Source organism: Theropithecus gelada, chromosome 11 (genome assembly GCF_003255815.1).
Source record: "Theropithecus gelada isolate Dixy chromosome 11, Tgel_1.0, whole genome shotgun sequence".
In the NCBI taxonomy this organism is placed as follows: Eukaryota; Metazoa; Chordata; class Mammalia; order Primates; family Cercopithecidae; genus Theropithecus; species Theropithecus gelada.
Window position 1 is genome coordinate 98,036,169 of NC_037679.1, and position 14,711 is coordinate 98,050,879.

The window sequence follows — 14,711 nt, forward strand, 5'->3', positions numbered from 1 at the left end:
CCCGGCTAGTTTTTTGTATTTTTTAGTAGAGACGGGGTTTCACCGTGTTAGACAGGATGGTCTCGATCTCCTGACCTCGTGATCCGCCCGTCTCGGCCTCCCAAAGTGCTGGGATTACAGGCTTGAGCCACCGCGCCCAGCCTAATTTTTTAATTTTTTAATATTTTTTATTTTTTTTATTTTTTGAGACAGTCTTGCTTTGTCACCCAGGCTAGAGTGCAATGGTGTGATCTCGGCTCACTGCAACCTCCACCTTCCGGGTTCAAGTGATTCTCCCTGCCTCAGCCTCCCAAGTAGCAGGGATTACAGGCGCCTGCCACCACACCCGGCTAATTTTTGTGTTTTTTAGTAGAGACAGGATTTTGCCATATTGGCCAGGATGGTCTCGAACTCTTGACCTCAGGTGATCTGCCCACCTCAGCCTCCCAAAGTGCTGGGATTACAGGTATGAGCCACTGCGCCCAGCCTTATTTTTATTCTTTATTTTATTTTTAATTTTATTTATTTATTTTTGAGACGGAGTTTCGCTCTTGTTACCCAGGCTGGAGTGCAATGGCGCGATCTTGGCTCACTGCAACCTCCACCCCTCGGGTTCAAGCAATTCTTCTGTCTCAGTCTCCTGAGTAGCTGGGATTACAGGTGCCCGCCACTACACCAGACTAATTTTTCGTATTTTTTTAGTAGAGATAGGGTTTCACCATGTTGGCCAGGCTGGTCTCGAACTCCTGACCTCAGGTGGTACACCTGCCTCTGCCTCCCAAAGTGCTGGAATTACAGATGTGAGCCACCAAGCGCGGCTATTTTTATTTTTTGAGACAGAGCTTCACTTCTGTTTTCCAGGCTGGAGTACAATGGCACGGTCTCAGCTCACTGCAACCTCTGCCTCCCAGTTTCAAGCGATTCTACTATCTCAGCCTCCCGAGTAGCTGGGATTACAGGTGAGCACCACCACACCCAGCTCATTTTGGTACTTTTAGTAGAGATGGGGGTTTCACCATATTGGACAGGTTGGTCTCAAACTCCTGACCTCAGGTGATCCACCCGCCTCGGCCTCCCAAAGTGCTGGGATTACAGGTGTGAGCCACTGCACCTGGCCCTGTATTTTTTTTTGTAGAGACGGGGTTTTGCCATGTTGCCCAGGCTGGTCCCCAACCCCTAGGTTCAAGCGATTGATCTGCCTTGGCCTCCCATTGTGCCAGGATTACAGGTGTAGGCCACTGCACCCAGCCCAGATTAATTTTTCTGAAGTCACACAACTAGGTAAGTTAGCAAAACCAAGAGTTAAACCTAGGCATCCGAGTCCCTGCCTTCAAGACTGGGCGTTCAACACTGTACTATATAGTCCTGCTGTAGGAACCTATTCTGGCCCAATGGCAGACTTGAGGCTGAGAAAAGATTCAGAAGGCCTGCCAGTGTAGCCCTGTCTCTGTGTAACTTCTGGCTTGCCTTCCTATTTCAGGTCTCTGCTGCTGACGAAGCTGTGACCAAACGCACCCAACCCTTGGCAGCCATCTGTCCCTGCAGCCATAGCCCACATTCCCATACCCTCCCTCTGCTTGTTTCGGGACCATGTCTGTACAGCCTCCAGGCCCCAGCCCCGGAGGTGAAGGCCATGCCATGACTCTGGTGTGCCCCATGGCATCCCCAGCCTAGCTCCCATTCCCACTTTGGCACAATGTTGGCCAACAGCTCCTCAACCAACAGTTCTGTTCTCCCGTGTCCTGACTACCGACCTACCCACCGCCTGCACTTGGTGGTCTACAGCTTGGTGCTGGCTGCCGGGCTCCCACTCAACGCGCTGGCCCTCTGGGTCTTTCTGCGCGCGCTGCGCGTGCACTCGGTGGTGAGCGTGTACATGTGTAACCTAGCGGCCAGCGACCTGCTCTTCTCCCTCTCGCTGCCCCTTCGTCTCTCCTACTACGCACTGCACCACTGGCCCTTCCCCGACCTCCTGTGCCAGACGGCGGGCGCCATCTTCCAGATGAACATGTACGGCAGCTGCATCTTCCTGATGCTCATCAACGTGGACCGCTACGCTGCCATTGTGCACCCGCTGCGACTGCGCCACCTGCGACGGCCCCGCGTGGCGCGGCTGCTCTGCCTGGGCGTGTGGGCGTTCATCCTGGTGTTTGCCGTGCCCGCCGCCCGCGTGCACAGGCCCTCGCGCTGCCGCTACCGGGACCTCGAGGTGCGCCTATGCTTCGAGAGTTTCAGCGACGAGCTGTGGAAGGGCAGGCTGCTGCCCCTCGTGCTGCTGGCCGAGGCTCTGGGCTTCCTGCTGCCCCTGGCGGCGGTGGTCTACTCGTCCGGCCGAGTCTTCTGGACGCTGGGGCGCCCCGACGCCACGCGGAGCCAGCGGCGGCTGAAGACGGTGCGCCTCCTGCTGGCCAACCTCGTCATCTTCCTGCTGTGCTTCGTGCCCTACAACGCCACGCTGGCGGTCTACGGGCTGCAGAGAAGCAAGCTGGTGGCGGCCAGCGTGCCTGCCCGCGATCGCGTGCGCGGGGTACTGATGGTGATGGTGCTGCTGGCCGGCGCCAACTGCGTGCTGGACCCGCTGGTGTACTACTTCAGCGCCGAGGGCTTCCGCAACACCCTGCGCGGCCTGGGCACTCCGCACCGGGTCAGGACCTTGGCCACCAACGGGACGCAGGCGGCGCTCGCGCAATCCGAAAGGTCCACCGTCACCACGGACGCCACCAGGCCGGATGCCGCCAGTCAGGGGCTGCTCCGACCCTCCAACTCCTACCCTCTGTCTTCCTTCACACAGAGTCCCCAGGATTCCGCCCTCTGAACGCACACCATGCCACAGCGCCGTCCGTGCCCGACTCCCAACGCCTCTCGTTCTGGGAGGCTTGCAGGGTGTGCACACAAGAAGGTGGGCTGGGCACTTGGGTCTTTGGGTGGCAACTCCAGCTTAGCAACGCAGAAGAGTACAAAGTGTGGAAGCCGGGGGCCCGAGGAAGGCATTGATGCTGGAAATGGCTTCTTTAAACTGTGAGCACGCAGAGGACCCCCGTCTCCAGTGGTGGGAAGTGATGCAGAGAGCCCACCCGTGCAGAGGGCAGAAGGGGACGAAATGCCTTTGGGTGGGCGGGGAATTAAACTGCTAAAAGCTGGTTAGATGGAACAGAAAATGAGCATTCTGGATTTAAACCACCACAGGGGCCTGAGAGCTGAAGAACCCCAGGTTTGGTGGACCATGCTACTGAGAGGCCTGTTCATCTGCTGACTTCTGTCATGGGTGCCACCCACTTTCATTTCGGCCTAGGCTTCCCCTGCTCACCATTGAGGCCTAATACAAGAGTTCCATATAGACAAAACTAGGTTCTTTCTCGCACAGTGACTTGTGACAATTTAGACCTGGCACCCAGCATAGGACAGTTGGGGCAAGGCGAAACTGGCTTAGAGTTTCCTCCTTGCCAAAATCCAAGTCCACACCCTTTTTAGGTTATCCTTTCTTCCATCACTCCCCCTTTTCCAGGCCTCCTCCGTTTTAGATCCTTAATATTCTCTCTCTCTCTCTCTGCTTTGTCCAGAGTAAGGAGAAAATTCTTTCTACTAAAGCATTGGTTCTCAAACTTTTTGGTCTCAGATGCCACTCTTGGAAACTGAGGATCTCAAACAGCTTTGCTTATCTTTTGATACTTACCATACTAGACATTAAAGCAAATACATTTTTTTTTTTTTTTTTTTTAGACGGAGTCTCGCTCTGTCACCCAGGCTGGAGTGCAGTGGCCGGATCTCTGCTCACTGCAAGCTCCGCCTCCCAGGTTTACGCCATTCTCCTGGCTCAGCCTCCCGAGTAGCTGGGACTACAGGCGCTCGCCACCTCGCCCGGCTAGTTTTTTGTACTTTTTAGTAGAGACGGGGTTTCACCGTGTTAGCCAGGATGGTCTCGATCTCCTGACCTTGTGATCCGCCCGTCTCGGCCTCCCAAAGTGCTAGGATTACAGGCTTGAGCCACCGCGCCCGGCCGCAAATACATTTTTAAAATAAATACACATGCACACATTCTGTTAGCCACGAGAGCAATAATGTCACCACACACACTTCAGGAAACCTCTGGAAAACTCTACAGTATACTTGTGAGAAAATGAGTGTGAAAGGGACAAATAATATCTGTGTAGCAGTATTATGAAAATAGTTTGACCTCGTGGACTCCCTCAAAGGGTTGGTCCCTGGATCACACTTTGAGAACCACGCTTGTCCTGAAGTATTAGAGTTCATGTCTAACTTCTTCCCAGGGCATTATGTACAGTGCTTTCTATTATTGTGGGGAGAGGGCAGTGCTAAATAAATTAATCAATTCTGATAGTCTTCATGTCTTGGGGTTTTCCTGCGGCCCTAGGAGTAGTACATACAATGGAACACTACCCTGGGCATATCAGAGCAGCAGCCCTGGGGCAGGGATGGAGACTGGGGTGGAACTAGTCATATGCTGAGGGGGAGGGAATGGGGCTTCTCTGGGGGAGGAAAAAGGGAACTAAGAGAACTGTGCCATAGCCAGGAGAGAAGAGTTTATGGGGAAGTTAAGAGTGAGATGGAAGGACAGGAATAGGCTGTCCATTCTCAGCACGCTGGAAGCAACGGAAATGGGCCATCTACTATTCCTTCCTTTTTTTTTTTTTTTTTTTTTTTTTTGAGATGGGGTCTAACACTGTGGCCTGGGCTGGAGTGCAATGGCGTGATCTCGGTTCACTGCAACCTTCGCCTCCCAGGTTCATGCAATTCTCCTGCCTCAGCCTCCCAAGTAACTGGGATTACAGGTGCACACCACCAAACCCAGCTAATTTTTTGTATTTTTAGTAGTGATGGGGTTTCACTATGTTGGCCAGACTGGTCTCGAGCTCCCGACCTCAGGTGAATCTGCCCACCTCCCAAAGTGCTGGGATTACAGGCATGAACCACCGCGCCCGGCTATTCCTTCCCTCTTTACCCAAGTTGGGGGCTCGGAGGGGCTGCAGAGTTGGCACTTGTGGACATCTTCAGACCCTGACATTACTGAGGGAGTTGTTGCTCTGTGTGCATCCTACAGCATTTCTGACCCTATGTCTCAATACTGTATCTTTATATGTGTGTGCGTGCACTGTGTGTGTGTGTGAGAGAGAGCGAGAGAGAGAGTGTGTGTGTGTGTCAGGGTTCTCCATTTGTGTCTGTGTGTTTTAGTCCAGGGTAGCCTTTTGTGTGTGCCTTTATGCTAAGTGCTCCAGACGGTGATTTACAGGGGTAAAATGACCCCTGGTGGCCAAATGAGAGAACTGACCCAGATTCGTCAGGGATAGCCATGAAATCTGGGCCTTTCTCCATCTGGATGGAGACTGGAGTCTGGAGCCCCGCACTTACCTCCAGCCACTGTGGAAGAGGCCTATTGATTAGCACCTGCTCCATCTCTCTTCATCTTCAGGGTTCAAGATCTGTGCCCTTCCTGTCCTGAGAGCACCAGCAGCACAAAACCTCGTAGTCCAAAATCTTAGCACTTTGCCCTATTCAAACAGAATCAAACACAATTTTTAAAGATTACTTGAGTACTTTTATAGGCAGGTATGTGAGTTCCAAAGTGATTACAACTCACGGCATGTATCACTTTCCAACATACCATATAATTTATTTATTCTAATTTTTATAGTTTATCATCTCCGCCACCCCGTCCTATATCCTAGGTAGAATGTAAGTTCCGTGGGGGCGTGGATTTTTCTTCGATTCTCTGATGATCCCCAGCATCTAAAACAGTGCCTGGCACAGAGAAAGTGCTCAATAAATATTTGTTGAATGAATGAACAGTCAGATCTTGCTGTGAAGTAGTTTACAATCTAGTGGGAACCATAGAACAAGTAAACAAAAACTATAATGCCAGGCAGAAAACACAAGAATGCAGCGTAAGGTATTGGCAGTTGGTTTAGTGGGCAATGGGAAGCCCACGGAGGCTCCTGAGTGAGGTTTTGCTCACACTGACAAACTGTGTGGAATAAGCTGGAGGAAAATGATTGGTGGGGAGAGTCTAAGGAAAAGACAGACTTGTCAGGGAGCCATTACAACAGCTGAGGGCGGCCAGGTGCGGTGGCTCATGCCTGTAATCCCAGCACTTTGGGAGGCCAAGGCGGGCGGATCACCTGAGGTCGAGAGTTCAAGACCAGCCTGACCAACATGGAGAAACCCCATCTCTACTAAAAATACAAAATTAGTCGGGCATGGTGGCACATGCCTGTAATCCCAGCTACTAGGGAGGCTGAGGCAGGAGAATAGCGTGGAACCTGGGAGGCGGAGGTTGCAGTGAGCCGAGATTGTGCCATTGCACTCCAGCCTCGGCAACAAGAGCAAAACTCCGTCTGAAAAAAAAAAAAAAAAAAATAGCTGAGGACAAGTGTGACCATGGCCTGTGGAAGAGCTAGATGGCAATACGTTGTCTCTGATGTGAAATCTCTGGTGTCAAAGCCCTGGTGGACTATTTTCCCCCATTCAGATATCCAAAGGCTTTCCATCAAGAGAAGAGAGAGGCAAGAATAGATTAGGCTATTTTCATAGGGTTCCCAAGACTAAGCGAGCAGTATGAAGTCCAGAACCCTCACCCCCTGTCCTGGAGCTGCTCCATTCAAGGTCTAGGAAAATCCAAAGACAGAGAAGGGGAAAATCTTAGATGGAAGGGAATGAGCATTAGCAATTTTTGTTGTTGTTGTTTTTGAAATGGAGTTTCACTCTTGTTGCCCAGACTGGAGTGCAGTGGCATGGTCTTGGTTCACTGCAACCTCCGCCTCCCAGGTTCCAGCTATTCTCGTGCCTCAGCCTCCCAAGTGGCTGGGATTACAAGCGCCCGCCACCATGCCTGGCTAATTTTTGTATTTTTAGTAGAGTCAGGGTTTCACCATGTTGACCAGGCTGGTCTTGAACTCCTGATCTCAGGTGATCCACCCACCTTGGTCTCCCAAAGTGCTGGGATTACAGGCATGAGCCACTGCACCCGGACTTTTAGCAGGTTTAAAAAATACTCTTCTGTATGCCAAGATTTCAAGTTAGTGTTTAAGATGCATTATCTTCTTTATTATATTAAATAATATAGTCTGAGTTAGAGACGATGTTCATCCCTTTTACAGAAGAAACACCCTGGAGAATCTGAGGTCTTAAGGTCACACAACTAGGAAGTGGCTGGATCTGTATCTGGCTCCCAAACTCCTGCTTTTTGCAGTACACCTCTCCTTCCTGGGACTTTCTTTCCTGTTACAGATCACCCGGGTTTCCTTCCTTCTCCTCCCTTCCTCATGTAGCCACCTCTTTCAACTGCCTGGCTTGCCTTGAATCTGCTGCATCATCTTGGCCTTCCTCTTCCCAGTTCTTCCTCCATGCTCCTAATCCACTTGCCCCTACAGCACACCCACCCCTTCACTCTCTGTTTGTCTCAGCTCCCTGTTTATCAAACACCATGTGGCTGCAGGGGTTGGGGGGGTTGAGAGCTGGCTCACTCAAGGTTCCAATTGTGTTGGACCCTAAAATACACCCCATCGAGGGCCCACACACAAGCAAGATGCCTTAAGACTTCATGCAGTTGGCCATGACTCCCCTCCCCCAGCTTGTGATGTACCCTACAACTCCAAGGCAGCACTCCTGATTGTCTACACTGAGCAGGGACCATTCTTTGGTTTGCCCTTCCTCAAAGTCTGTCTCCTCTGTAGGATGGTCCCTCCACGTGGTGAGAGTAGCTGGGAAGAGTAACAACCATTAATTTTATTTTATTTTATTTTTTGAGACAAGGTCTTGCTCTGTCATCCATGCTGGAGTGCAGTGGTGCTATCTCGGCTCACTGCAACCTCCACCTCCCAAGTTCAAGTGATTCTCCTGCCTTAGCCTCCTGAGTAGCTGGGATTACAGGCATGCACCACCATGCCCAGCTAATTTTCGTACTTTTAGTAGAGACGGGGTTTCACCATGTTGGCCAGACTGGTTTTGAACTCCTGGCCTCATGTGATCCTCCTGCCTCTGCCTCCTAAAGTGCTGGGATTACAGGTGTGAGCTACCACACCTGGCCACAATCATTGATATTAAAAGAAATTTAGGAGCGCCAGGGCAGAGGTAAGGGATACCAAAGGAGAGCAGAGATTCTTCCTTCTTGGTCCTCAACCATCTTGAGGATGGAATTCCCTCGAGGCTGCCATCTGGGGTCCCATGGAAGAAATGGGGAAGGGAAGGTTAATCTCACACAGGAAGGCCCTGGACAAGCTGGGGTAGTTCTCACCATGTCCTTGCCAGAGGAGCATGGAAAGTACTGGAAGGTGAACTTTCTCACTCAGGGTGTGGGGAATCCCAAAGGCTCCAGAACTTTGGAATCAAACAAATCTGGGCATGAATTTCAACTCTCTCACTTCTTGGCAATGTGGCTTCAACAAATTTCTTGACCTCTCTGAGCCTCTGTTTTCTCCCATTTCTCTGTGAAATGGGGCTCATAATATCCACTTACTGGGTTATTGTGAGGGTCAAGGAGCCCACCTTTGAAAGGTACTCTAGAGGCCCCATAAGTGGGAACGCCATCTTTCCAACATGAGCATGGGGAGGCAAGGCCATTGATAAACTGCCAGTAATGCCCAACGCGAGTGTTTCCGGAAGACGTGAAGGGCTCCAGGTGAATCCTCACCCAGACAGAGCTCTGCCAGCCATCAGAACTAGGACCACGGGAGGTGGTGAACAAGGCAGGCTGGGCAGGTTTCCACGGTGCCAGGTCAAGCAGGCAGTCTTTAGGGGCAGCGACTGGCCTGTTGCCCTCTGGGGGCACTCTCTCCCCACTAGGCCCATGTCCATCCCATAGACCAAGGAGGAGGTGGAAAAGTGCAAGACAGGGGTAAGCTGGCTGGAGAACCAAGCAATGGAGAAAGGGCAAGGGAGGAGGCTGGAGGGGAAGCGAGGGCCCAGGCAGGCACGGGGTGGGGCTGGGAGAGGGGCCCAGGGCAGGAGGGCGGGAGAAAGCCTGGGAGGGAAAGCGCGACCAGGGAGGGAGGAGGGACAGGGAAGGAGGCCGGCGGCGCTGACACAGCCTCGATGTGTGGAACGGGCTGGGGTTTGGCCCACAGGTCAGGCGTCTGGCAGTATTATGGGATGGAGAGGCCTTAGGAGACAGGGAGAGTATTATGGGCTGGAACAGCCTTAGGAGACTGGGGAATATTATGGGCTGGTGAGGCCCGGCTCCAACTGGAGGCGGGAGGAAGGGGTGCGGGGCGGGAAGGGGGGGGGTGGTGGTGGAAGGGAGTATTATGGGCTGGAGGCCTCCTGCGACCAGAGGCAAGAGTATTATGGGCTGGCAAGGCCTTCGGTGGCCAGAGGGGGGAGCAGCGGGGGATGGCACCGGCTGCATGTGACTGAGGGGGGGCCAAGTTGGGGGGGGTAGTGAGTGGGGGTGGGGGAGCTTATTATGGGATAGCTCTTTGTACCTACTGCGGGGACTGCTTCTCCAGAAGATATTATGGGATGTCGTGTGTGGGAGGGGGAGTGGGGCTGGGGGGATTATTATGGGATGGTGGTGCAGAATGGGGAGGGCCTGAGGAGCTCTTCTCCAGCCCCCCCCCCCCACCTCCTCAACCCTTACTCGCCTACCATCCTTTCTAAGGTCACCCTCCTCTCTCAGAAGCCCCAAGGGGAACACCTGAAACCCATCTCCCTACACACACAGAGTTTGGGCACCTCAACCCATCCCAGGCATCTCCCCTAACTAGCAGACACCTCCGGGGTGCTGAGGGGAAAAGTAGCCCCTGGCGAATGGGGAGAAAGCCCTAAAGCAGCGTGGTCGTGGTCAGTGGATCACACCTCCCACCTGCACAACGGCCTCCTCTGCACCCTAGCCCCTTATACCACCCTCCTTCCCCTTCTCCCTGCATCCCACAAAGTGGGGGCCCTGGATCCTTCTCCCCTCCCCCCTCCCCTCCATTTCCTCTCCAGCTCCCTCCACAGCCGTAACCAGTAAAACAGGCGGCCAGCTATTATGGGATGGCTGCTCCCAGCAGCTCTGCAGGGAGGGGGCGGTCACCGCGGAATGTCTCTTGTGGGTGGCTATTATGGGATGGCCGCCTCTCTTTTTTTGGGGGGGTAAGGCTAGCGAGGAGGATTATTATGGGATGTGCCCTGCACAGCTGGGTGGGGCTGTCCAGGAGAGGTGAAGCTCTAGGGAGGGGTGGGGAGGGGGAGGGAAGGAAGAGGGAGGGAAGGAGCTGGGGACGGCAGGGTGAGCCCTGGAGTCGGACCTGAGGCCTGGCAGGAGTAAGTGGCTGGAGAGGTTTCTTTGGTGACAGCTGTTTGAAGGGGCCCCTGAGGCAGGCTCCAGCGAGCCAAATCTGAACCCTGGACACCTGGGTCCGTTGAACAGCTTATGCGATACAGGGTTACCCTGTGAGTCCGTCGGCTGCAGTGCTGCGCTGCAAGTGAGAACTGAGAGGTTCTGGCCGGTGGCATACCAAAGGGAGTAGTACTCCTAGATGGCAATAGTACCCATCTTCCTTCCATCTTTGTCTTCCTGGGTTTGAGCCCGGGGACCATAGCTCAGGTTGGGGGGTTGTGCATGGGGCGCTTTGCTACCTTGCAGTCACACTCAAAGAACAGAGAGGCTAGGTTGCCTCCTGAGATACAAACACCTGGCATGTCACCCCCAAGCCCCACGTAATCTGCATCCTGTCTAGCCTTTGGAGTGTACTGTCACTGTGGCTTTTCTTCCCTCTGTTGTCTCCCAAAATCCCCTCTTCTGACAGAGCAGGAGAACACTGTGGCCCCTTGGACCTCTTATAAACAGAGTTTTTCAGGTTCACGCAAAACAGAGGTGTAAGGAGAGGAGTTATAGAGCAAATGCGAAAAACTCCGTGACCGACCCACTCTGAGTGTTATTCTAGGTTCTTCTGTACCATGGGATGAAAACAGAACTCTAACTGGCTAGAGAGGCTGCCCTCCTGGGTGCGTTAATTAGGAGATTATCCCACCCTTAGTCTCCCTGGGCCAATCATGCTAGTGGTTTATTTATAATTTATCTGGGAGGGTAGCATGGGGCTAGAGGAGGGAGGGGAAGCGTAGAAGCATAAGGACCAAAAAGCAACACACCAGCACACACCTCCGAGCCCTTTCTGGAACTCAAGAAGAGAGGAAGGGATTTTAACTTTCTCCTTGTTGTGGTGTCAGGGAGAGGTGGGGAACAAGAGCAGCAAAGGAAGAAGTGGGTAGAACCTACAGGAATAGGGACACAGGGTGATAGTGGACAAAGGATATATGGATAAATAAAATGTGGATATTTTTAGTCACGGGCAGGAGGCTGTGACTACCCAGTTAAACACTCTCTTACTGGTTTATATGGACAGATGACTGTGGAAATGAGCGTATGGGTATGGGCAGATGGAGATACTGCAGAGGGGAATTTGAGGCCCAGAGACAGACTGAATCCCCTGGAGAAATGAGGGTAGAAGAGGGTACAAGAGGCATCTGGCAGCCCTCTGTAGGAAGGAGAAACTTCCCTGAAAGGAGGTGTCCCCACATCATGATATCTGAAAAGAGCTGCCTCCTCACTGCCCGTTGTGGAACACAAGTTTCATTCTTAGTACTCAGAATAAGTATGGGAGAGGGCTTGGGTAAGTAAATGGGGCCCAGTCTTGATGTCAAGAGCATTTAACTAGGGAAACTGGAAGACTTGCAGAACGGAGGAGAATGGCCCGCTTGCCACAATGAGTACAGTAAGAGGGTGGGCCAAGGAGCTGAAGGGAAGGTTGGAAAAAGAAAACACCTACTTCAAAGGTGACAGAGGGAGCTTTTGACAGGACCTGATGTCTTTGATGCCGAAAACTCCAGTCCTAAGATGAGAGTTAAATGTGGAATGCTAGTGGGTTTACAAAGTCAGCCAGGAGCTAGTGGAAGACCTGTCTGCGTCTCTGGTGTTCTGCTCAGGACCAGAGGGATTGTAATTCCCTGAGGCAAGCTCTTGCCTTCCCTGAACTTGTTTCTTTGTGCCAGTTCTCCAGTCCCTTGGATCCTAGAGAAGGGGAAAGCCATCTGGCCAGGACTTCCTCTAGGGAAATGAGATGAGAAGGGTAATGCAGAGATGGCATGAGGTTCATCCCACTCACTACTGGTTAGGAAGGGCCCTTTCTACAAGGAAGTTCCAGTTTCTTTTCAACTCGTCCCACTTCCATAGGTCTTGAACCCATGCAAAAAAGGCAAATGAGCAGAGGGAGACGTTATCCTTGGCCTGGGGTCAGGGCAGCAAGGCAGTGGTGCTGGGACATTGGTTTTCACTCAGGCCTGAATCCCTGGGCTTCAGGAAGAGGGAAAAGTGACAGGCTGATGGGCTCAGGTTTTCTGAGGGCCAAAGGGTTTTCAGATTGGGCTCTTTCCTGAGTCAGGAAGATCACTGGAGTCCAGGAGTTCACAGTGAAACCCCGTCTCTACAATAAATTTAAAATTTAGCTAGGTGTGGTAGTGTGTGCCTGTGGTTCCAGCTACAGGTAGGAGGCTGAGGTGGGAGGATTACTTGAGTCCAGGATGTTGAGGCTGCAGTGAGCTGTGATTGCGCCACTGAGACCCTATCTCTCAAAACAAAACAAAACAAAATTGGGTTTTTTCAACTTCTAGGGTTGCGTCCATAGGGTGGCTGGAGGGTAGGCATAATAAGGGAAGGGGATGGTATATGCTGGAGGGCTACCTTGGGGCATAATTCAATGTAGGCCTCCTGGAATGTTGACTCTTTTTTTTTTTTTTTTTCTGAGACTGTCTCGCCTGTTGCCCAGGCTGTAGTGTAATGGTGCAATCTCAGCTTCCTGCAACCTCCACCTCCTGGGTTCAAGCAATTCTCCTGCTTCAGCCCTTGAGTAGCTACGATTACAGGCGTGTGCCACCACATCAGGCTTTTGCATGTTTAGTAGAGATGGGGTTTCACCATTTTGGCCAGGTTGGTCTTGAACTTCTGACCTTGTGATCCACCTGCCTTGGCCTCCCAAAGTGCTGGAATTACAGGCATGAGCCACCGTGCCCCGCTGGAATATTGACTTCTATACAGGCGGGAAGATGGGGAACATTACACAACTAAAAGATTTTTTTTTTTGAAGTGGAGAATGGGGCCCCAACAAGATGAGGATGGAGGCCATTGGAGGTATTATGAGACTTCAGGATATAAAATGGGAAAGTGCCTGAAAAATATGGGACATCAAGGATAAGGAGGATTTGGTGTTCAAGAATGGGAGAAACAATGCTGGCATATTGTGGAGTCTCTTAAGAAGGAAGGACATGAACATATTATAGGATTTCAGTATTAGGAACACTGGATGGATGAACTTGCTTTCCAATAAAAATCCCCTAGTAAGTAGGGAACAGATAGGAGATCATGTTGACTATGGTCTATATCCATAAATCCTTTAAGTATCATCTTCCAGCCTCTGGAAGGACCACGATAAATCTTACTGGGATATGTTCTCTCTTGGGACCAGGGGGATTTTATTTGCTGTAACAGGAAATTGGGAAATAGTGCTCAGCAGTTCTCCCTTGGCACCATTCTGTCTGTCGTGTATCATAGTTTGCTTGGTTGCTTATGCTTTTTGAAGCGAGGCCCCCTGGTCTTCCTTGTTTCTCCATGGTGCGCAGCTCCGCCTTGCTAGGTACTCTGTCAACATAGGTTGAATGAACATGAGCAGTGGTGAGTAGGGGGAGGGCAGGCCTCTACTCTCGGTGTGTATAGAGAAGGATCCTGAGTTCACATCATGATGCCATGTCCATTCGCCGGAGTGGCCTGCAGGTGTTGGTGAAAGGTCCCTGACCTGGGGGTGTGGTGAGGGAGAGGATTGCTAGAATGTTGAGAGATAGTCTTTGGATGGGAGTTGGTAATTATTATGGGATGTTGTAGGGTGAATTAGACTTCATGTAAATGTTTCATCTGTCAGCTTGGTATTTTGGTTGGTTGGTGTTCTTCAAAACTTAGGAGCTGGAGGTAAGCATCTGGAAAATACTTGGATTTTGGTGGGACTAAGTGGGGCCCTAGGTGGGCTTCTAGCCCCCAAGTGTCTGGAAATGATGGTATGAGGGAAGCTGGGGTCCCAGACATGAGGAGGCTTTTTGCCAGGATACTGCTTTGGCCCAGAAAGGGATTAAGGTGTGTGCAAGTGGGGGCGGGGACAGGGAAGCGTGGGTAGCCTGCCTGGCCCTCCCTGTTTTGGGTGTTAGAATAGACTGACAGCGCCTGGAGATGGGGGTGGGAAGAATATGAATATTATGGGATGCCTGGCTCAAAGGGTATAGGGGTGGTGGAGTGGAGATGAAGCATTATGGGATGTGACACTGGGTTGTGTTGGGAGTATTACGGTATGTTTGGTTGACCACGGGCTCCTTGCAATTATTATGGGATGTCAGGATGTGGGTAGGAGAGTAAAATTATTATGGGATAGCTTTCCAGTGTCAGAGGAAAAGAGATTAGATGTCCATCTGTGGGGCGACAGTAGGGCTGTTGATCATTACGGGTTATCTTTTTGATAGAGGAGGGGTACTTACTATAGGCTGTGGAGCTAGAAGAGGGAAGGGTGGGGGTGACGTGAGCCTCTAGACCCTAGCCTGCAGGGACTGAGGGCAGCCCTAGGGGGTTAGTTATTACGGGATGTCAGTATAGAAAGTGGGAGACTGATTATTATGGGATGTGTGTGGGAGGAGGCCGAGTGTCCGTTGTTGTAGTATGGGGGGGGGGGGGGTTTCAGACTATTATGGGGGGTTGAACTGGG

The 14,711-nt window shown here is 51.8% G+C and overlaps 1 protein-coding gene across 1 annotated transcript in view; it reads left to right on the forward strand.

Moving 5' to 3' along the window:
• LPAR5 (lysophosphatidic acid receptor 5) overlaps positions 1-3,320 on the forward strand; it is an 18,757-nt gene extending 15,437 nt beyond the window's left edge. The window contains exon 2 of the mRNA XM_025402367.1: positions 1,460-3,320. Within this exon, the coding sequence (XP_025258152.1) occupies positions 1,676-2,794 (1,119 nt within the window). The 5' untranslated portion in view covers positions 1,460-1,675 and the 3' untranslated portion in view covers positions 2,795-3,320. The remainder of the gene's footprint in view (positions 1-1,459) is intronic.
• Positions 3,321-14,711: the final 11,391 nt, after the last annotated feature.